The sequence below is a fragment of the Ceratina calcarata genome, unplaced genomic scaffold (genome assembly GCF_001652005.2).
Source record: "Ceratina calcarata isolate Rehan_Ccalc_2016 unplaced genomic scaffold, ASM165200v1 scaffold40.2, whole genome shotgun sequence".
Classification (NCBI taxonomy): Eukaryota; Metazoa; Arthropoda; class Insecta; order Hymenoptera; family Apidae; genus Ceratina; species Ceratina calcarata.
This window is the reverse complement of record NW_017163422.1, coordinates 706,879-713,225: the sequence shown is the minus strand read 5'-3', so window position 1 is coordinate 713,225 and position 6,347 is coordinate 706,879. Positions and strand designations below refer to the sequence as shown.

The 6,347-nt window shown below is 32.2% G+C and overlaps 3 protein-coding genes across 3 annotated transcripts; 2 read left to right on the top strand and 1 right to left on the bottom strand.

The window, feature by feature from the left end:
• Positions 1-599: 599 nt before the first annotated feature.
• LOC108626409 (ribosome biogenesis protein BRX1 homolog) lies at positions 600-1,965 on the bottom strand. Its single transcript, XM_018027056.2, has 4 exons — positions 1,829-1,965; positions 1,466-1,742; positions 1,032-1,387; positions 600-934 (listed from the first exon to the last, which is right to left on the bottom strand). Exons 1-4 carry the CDS (start codon positions 1,940-1,942, stop codon positions 647-649), a joined length of 1,035 nt encoding a protein of 344 aa, XP_017882545.1. The 5' UTR covers positions 1,943-1,965; the 3' UTR covers positions 600-646.
• A 191-nt stretch (positions 1,966-2,156) lies between these two features.
• Positions 2,157-4,296, top strand: LOC108626446 (prenylcysteine oxidase). Its single transcript, XM_018027106.2, has 7 exons — positions 2,157-2,312; positions 2,378-2,584; positions 2,667-2,808; positions 2,889-3,192; positions 3,258-3,381; positions 3,442-3,791; positions 3,864-4,296. The coding sequence occupies exons 1-7, from the start codon at positions 2,234-2,236 to the stop codon at positions 4,104-4,106; spliced, it is 1,449 nt and encodes a 482-aa protein (XP_017882595.1). The 5' UTR covers positions 2,157-2,233; the 3' UTR covers positions 4,107-4,296.
• A 101-nt stretch (positions 4,297-4,397) lies between these two features.
• On the top strand, positions 4,398-6,341 carry LOC108626449 (solute carrier family 35 member E2). Its single transcript, XM_018027109.2, has 5 exons — positions 4,398-5,105; positions 5,204-5,455; positions 5,535-5,721; positions 5,791-5,994; positions 6,089-6,341. Exons 1-5 carry the CDS (start codon positions 4,844-4,846, stop codon positions 6,279-6,281), a joined length of 1,098 nt encoding a protein of 365 aa, XP_017882598.1. The 5' UTR covers positions 4,398-4,843; the 3' UTR covers positions 6,282-6,341.
• The last annotated feature ends 6 nt before the right edge of the window (positions 6,342-6,347 follow it).

The window sequence follows — 6,347 nt, the reverse complement described above, 5'->3', positions numbered from 1 at the left end:
TTCTGTAATCGCATTATGTATATTTAAGGCAACTCGCTTTTGCAACAAAAGATATGGAGGTACATTATGTAAGAAATATCCTGCTATAAAATGTGCTTTAATATAATTAATTTAAGTACAAATGTGTGCCAGCGTATTATAACGCTAAAGAACTGTGAATAACTTTATATACTGTTGTCAGATAGTATAAATTTACTTGTATATTTTGTATAACGTTACATATTATAATGTGTATCACACAGGGACATTATAGTATGTAACGTCGTTTTCATTACTGAAAACATAATGTTAATCATACGCCTATTCTTATATTTGACAAGTGCAATAACATTTCTTTTCTCAAGTTAAATTATGGACGAGACACAGTCAGTGTATGAATTCGTTTAGCGCAATTACTTTTATTGAACGGAATAAATCGTTATTGCACTTATACTTGATTTGTAAACCACATATGCACATATGGTATACAAGCTTATATGAAAGACGTCCATTTTTAAATGTATTACAATGTAAATTTTCACTCCTTCCAATTTCATCTTTACGAAGTATATAAATTACATTGTGTCTTAATGAAAAAGAATAAAAATATATTCGTAGGAAATAATTAATAGAAACTTTATTAACATTACATATAATTTTTGTAACATCATTTCTTTAATTTCTTTTTCAAAGTAGCCTTTGTCATTTTCTTTCCTACTCGTTTTTTCACACTCTTCTTCATATTTATTTTATTATTCTGTTGCTGATTTTCCTGTGACTCCTTTTCTTCCTCCTCTCGTAATTCTAATGCTTTCTCTAATGGATCACCTTTAAATATTTCATCCAATGGATTCAATGCGTATGATTCTTTTGGTTTGTTAATTTCTTGTGCCATTTTCTGCTCCACCTTGTTTATATATTTACCAGCAGCTTTTTTGTTTAAAGATTGTCGAAACTGTACATGAACAAATTATAATTCATCAATATTACAGTCTTAGTTCTATTATATATATATATATATAGAGATCTAACAAAAATTCAGGTTTATATACCTTGGCAGGGGAGATATAAGTTGGATTATCCCAGAGAACTTCACCACCAAAGCTATCAGCAAATATTTTTATTGGATTTAATACAAATCTTGGACCTATTTCGGCCAAACCACCATCCTCCGTCAAAATTTGGAAATTCCTAAACCATATTCTATTATCTAGTATAGAAAATGTATATACATGGTCAAAGAATGGTTGACTCTTGGGATGATGATTTGGAACCCCAAAGATTTGAACGAACAACTCTTTTAGAAGACTGTAATGTGGTTTTGTATTGAAGTTCTCATCAAACGATAACATAGGCCTAGATCCTTTTAAACAATTTCCAGTCATCTTTAATTCAGCCATTGTGTAAACTGTAACGAAATCATTTCATTTATCTGCATTATTATTTAATACTAACAAAATTTGGGATTATGAATTAGAATACGTACTGTTTTCAACAAGAAATTTTGCACATGGTCCTGTAGCTACATTAGAGAACCATAAGTACAGATCCTTCTTCCTTCTGCCTTCAAATAATATAGTTTTGTTACAATTCTTCATTTCACACATTTCATTTATCACTTGCAAGTTTTTAGTACGTTCCATTTTAGACTCTGGCCGATGATGAGGCATGAGAGTTTTTATGTCATCCATAAGGTGACGATGTCTATAACTGATTCCCCGCGTAGCAAAAACTAGCACTCTTTGTTTATTGATCCATTTCACCTGAATTATAAAATGAAAATGTTAAATTTGCGTTAGGATATTGCAAACTCTAAACCTTTCAAAAGGAATGAGAACAATTTTCAAACCTTCTTCTGTGGTGGCTCGTCTGATATTCTTGTCGCTGGCAAAACTTCCGCATTCGATACATTTTCCTTATCAGGACCGTCAATTTGTTTACGTTTCAATCCTTTTTTAGTCATTGTTAGTTCAATTTCATACAAATGGAAAGAATATTTCAATGTAGAGGTTAGTCGAAACCACGTCGAAACATTCTTCTGGCAACATGCGGTGCGGCAACATTATAGTGCGAGTGCGACACAGCTGCTGCCAGTCTGCCCGCATAAACTGTTTACTGTGTACTTGAGACAAAGAGGAAATTTTTTTTCTTGAATTGAAGACTGCAAGTGCAATTGAGTTTAACAAAGCAACAAATGATGATCAAAGCAATTTTGATGAATATAATTAATAGATGAAATAAGTTAAATAATGCAATGGCTTTACGCATAATTTTCTTGTTTCTTTTAACTGTTCACAATGGAATTTGTTTTGAAAATTTCAAACCAAACATAGGTGAGTATAAGAACTCTAAATCCTCGATATAGAAATAATTCTTAATCTATGTTTTTCTTTTGTAGCGATTATTGGCGGTGGTATTGGTGGTGCATCGTGTTCTCATTTTCTTACTGAATTATTTAATAATAATCTTAACATCGATTTGTACGAAGCTAAAACCATTGGCGGCCGTTTGGCTACGGTAGAAGTTGATAATAATGAATTCGAGGCTGGAGGTTCAATAATACATCCACAGAATAAATATATGCAAGAATTTGTCAAGCTGCTTGGTACTGCATATAATATTTACTTATTTTTATTGTACATTTACGTTTCCATAAATATTTCAATTGTCAACTTATACTTTGGTAGGTTTGGAGCACAGACCATCCACTGACCAAATAGCAAGCATATGGAATGGTGATGAAATTGTATTTGAAGAGAGCAGATGGGAATTACTGTCGTTGTCTAAATTAATTTATAGATACGGTATACAACCATTTAGTCTCAACAGGTATTTTTATATACTTTAACAAAATTATGTACCAAAGGGCATTACATTTATGTGATATTAACATAATTAAATACAAACAGACATGTAGCTTCCATAGTGAGTTCCTTTGAGAATATATACCACCTACAAGATACTGGAAATGCTTACACGAACATCAGCAGTTTATTATCAGCAATGAATATTAAATTTCCACAATTATTAGAAACGTCTATTAAAACTGAACTCCTGAATTTGGGTTACTCAGAGAAAGTAATCGACGAAATTGTTAAAACGTCTCTGGTAGTAAACTATGGGCAAGATACAAATGTTCACAGCTTTGTCGGCTTTGTATCTTTAGCTGGTGTCGGTTCGCACTTGTGGTCTGTTAAAGGAGGAAATAAAAAGGTCAGTCTTTCATTAAATTTTATAGGTGTGCTTTTAATTCAATAATATATATGTATCTGTTTTAGGTACCTGAACATTTAATATACAGAAATAAGTACGTAAATGTCGTTCCGTCGCGTGTAATTAAAATTGTTAATATACCGACAAATAGTAGTAGAAGCCTATACGAAGTGCATTATCATAATGAAGGTATAATATGATCATGCACCTAATTGTAACTACATGCTTAATCACTAATTTCTATTTCAGACAGCAAAATTATCATGAAGGCAATGTACGACGTTGTAATTCTGGCGACTCCTCTTACGCACGATCAACCGTATCCTATAACTTTTGAAGGTTTTCCAAAAAACGATTTTTATAATTTGGAAAAATACCATGAGACCATAGCTACGTTTGTCGAAGGAGATTTAAAGCCACATTATTTCGGTCTACAAGAGGAATTAGATGTTATTTTGAGTTGTGATCCTAATAAAACGATAATCAGCTCTTTAGGGAGACTGAATTCAGTAGAAGGTACTATGAAAAACAGCAAAGTTTGGAAAGTGTTCAGTAACGAACCTTTAAATTCAGCAACTGTAAATGACATGTTTACGAACGTAAGACCATTTTACAATACTTTTATAAATTGTAATATGCGATTAAAATTTAAAATGTGTGACGTTATTTAGGTCCAGAAAATGAAACAGGTCGCTTGGAAAGCTTATCCTGAATACTCGACGAGAGCTGACGAGGCGCAATTCAAATTACATAATGCGCTTTATCATGTCAATGCTATCGAATGGACCGCTAGCGCGATGGAGATGAGTGCAATAGGTGGAAGGAATGTTGCGTTGTTGGTACATAAAGATTTCTCTAAGAAGTTTTGTTGTACAGAGGATGTACAAAAAGTTACTCCGTCTAGTGAACTGTAAAGTAATACAGTATTATTACGTCTCTCGGGGATGTGAATTTGGGATACTGATCCTGGAATGATGAATAGTCGAGACAGGTTCGATGTAGAATGGTAGAGGTGGGATTGGAAGAAAAAAATACTATTACATGTTACAAAATGCTATTCTAGTTTTGTATAATATTTGCACAAAATATACGTTTCCCAATAAACTACTGCAATTTTACTTATACTATTTCACGCATGACTTCAATAATGTAATTAAGAACAGCTACTTAAAATGTTCATATATTTCAATTCTTTTTAAGATACGTTGCATAAAGATATACAGAAATATGTGTGCGGAATAAATTAAAATGTTCACTTTACTTATATAATATTTAAATAGTTTAAATCGAATGTAGTTGTAGGATGCGAGGAACATTATATGTAGTGAGTACACAGACACGTACATGGTAAAGTTTGTAAAAAATTTGTAAGAAAATTCGATTGTTCTAATATAACTATTCTCAAAAAATAGTAACGGTATTATATCTAATACAGTAGCATTTTTATGTTACATAATATATAAAATGTTCAATGCAAATCGAAATCAGTAAGACATAACCTACTTCGAAAGAATAACAAACGTCTACATCGTACTACGACCAGTTACGACTTAATCAAATGTAACTGAAGATGTGATCTCACCGGCAAGATATCACCTGTCAAATTGCGCGTTATGTTCTAAGTATCTTATTAGAAAATAAGCTGTATGTAATGGAAAATCATTCCGTTCGTATAAATTACACGCTAATACCTCGCGATACGGAACAACCATTGATACATGATAATCAAACTAAGCCACATGAAGGGGATATTAAGAAACACGAGGAAACGACAATGACAACTGAATCAATGGGTGGATTGCTTTATCCCAGAGCTATGTTATTTTTAGTATTATGGTACATCATCAGCGGATGCACTTTATTTTTTAATAAATACATATTATCTTATATGGAGGGTAATCCTACAATTTTGGGTAAATAAATTTGTAATCAACAGCTAAACAAATGCGAAATATTTATTGCCGGCTTATTGCTTCAATGTTTAGAATTATTTATTCTATTCTGTAAACAGGTGCTAGTCAAATGTTAATGACTACAGTTTGTGGATTTATTCAAATGTATATTCCTTGTGGAATGTATAAAGCACGTCCCAGATTAGTGAGACCAGCAGGTTTTTACAAACATATGACTTTGGTAGGATGTACAAGATTTACAACAGTAGTACTAGGTTTAGTATCACTCAATTATGTAGCTGTGAGTTTTACAGAAACGATTAAAAGCAGTGCACCCCTTTTTACCGTCCTTATCAGCAGATATTTATTAGGTATGAATCAATGCGTATCATAATCTACAATTACGAATTGTACTATATTAACATAACAATTCTAATCTATTGTTTGTAGGAGAGCACACAGGGTTGTACGTAAATTTATCTTTAGTACCTGTAATGGTCGGGCTAGCTTTATGTTCAATAAATGAAATTAGCTTCGACCTGAGAGGATTCATTGCTGCTATGGCTACAAACGTAACAGAATGTTTGCAAAATGTTTATTCTAAAATGTTAATCAGTGGTGATAATTTTAGATATACGTAAGTATTGTATATAAGTTTTATTGAAATGTCTTACTCATTCTTCAATGTCCATGTGTTGAATTACAGGCCTGCAGAGCTGCAATTTTATACTAGTCTAGCATCAATTGTGGTACAAATACCAGTGTTAATATTGTTTGTAGATTTGCCAGCACTTGAACATTCTTTAAGTTTTAAATTATTCACAGCCTTTCTTCTCAACGGAGTGTTCTTTCATTTTCAAAGCATCACCGCATATGTACTTATGGATTACATTAGCCCTGTGACGCACAGGTATTACGTGTTTTATGCTTTTTCACAATTTACGAAGTAATCAATAATGGATGTTTTAATAGTTGTTCGTTAAAAATATCGTTCTTTATTGCAGCGTCGTTAATACAGCGAAGAGAGCTTCATTGATATGGTTCTCCGTTTTACTATTTAATAATCCAGTAACTGGTTTATCAGCTATTGGAACGTCCTTAGTGATAATAGGAGTACTGTTGTACAATCGAGCACAAGAATATGATAAGCTGAACAAAGCGAAATCACGATACAATTCTAAAGTTAATTTACAATAATTTTATTTAGTAAACTGAAGCTTTATAAATATTTGTATTAAATATATTATGTCACGAACAGTTCAA

Coding starts and splice junctions, on each gene's coding strand:
- LOC108626449 (XM_018027109.2), top strand. CDS start 4,844: ATGGAAAATCATTCCGTTCGTATAAATTACACGCTAATACCTCGCGAT. Junction 5,106..5,203: donor GGGTAATCCTACAATTTTGG/GTAAATAAATTT, acceptor TTCTGTAAACAG/GTGCTAGTCAAATGTTAATG. Junction 5,722..5,790: donor GGTGATAATTTTAGATATAC/GTAAGTATTGTA, acceptor GTTGAATTACAG/GCCTGCAGAGCTGCAATTTT.
- LOC108626446 (XM_018027106.2), top strand. CDS start 2,234: ATGGCTTTACGCATAATTTTCTTGTTTCTTTTAACTGTTCACAATGGA. Junction 2,585..2,666: donor AGAATTTGTCAAGCTGCTTG/GTACTGCATATA, acceptor ATACTTTGGTAG/GTTTGGAGCACAGACCATCC. Junction 3,792..3,863: donor TAAATGACATGTTTACGAAC/GTAAGACCATTT, acceptor GACGTTATTTAG/GTCCAGAAAATGAAACAGGT.
- LOC108626409 (XM_018027056.2), bottom strand. CDS start 1,942: ATGACTAAAAAAGGATTGAAACGTAAACAAATTGACGGTCCTGATAAG. Junction 1,743..1,828: donor ACGAGCCACCACAGAAGAAG/GTTTGAAAATTG, acceptor TTTATAATTCAG/GTGAAATGGATCAATAAACA. Junction 1,388..1,465: donor AAAATTTCTTGTTGAAAACA/GTACGTATTCTA, acceptor ATTTCGTTACAG/TTTACACAATGGCTGAATTA.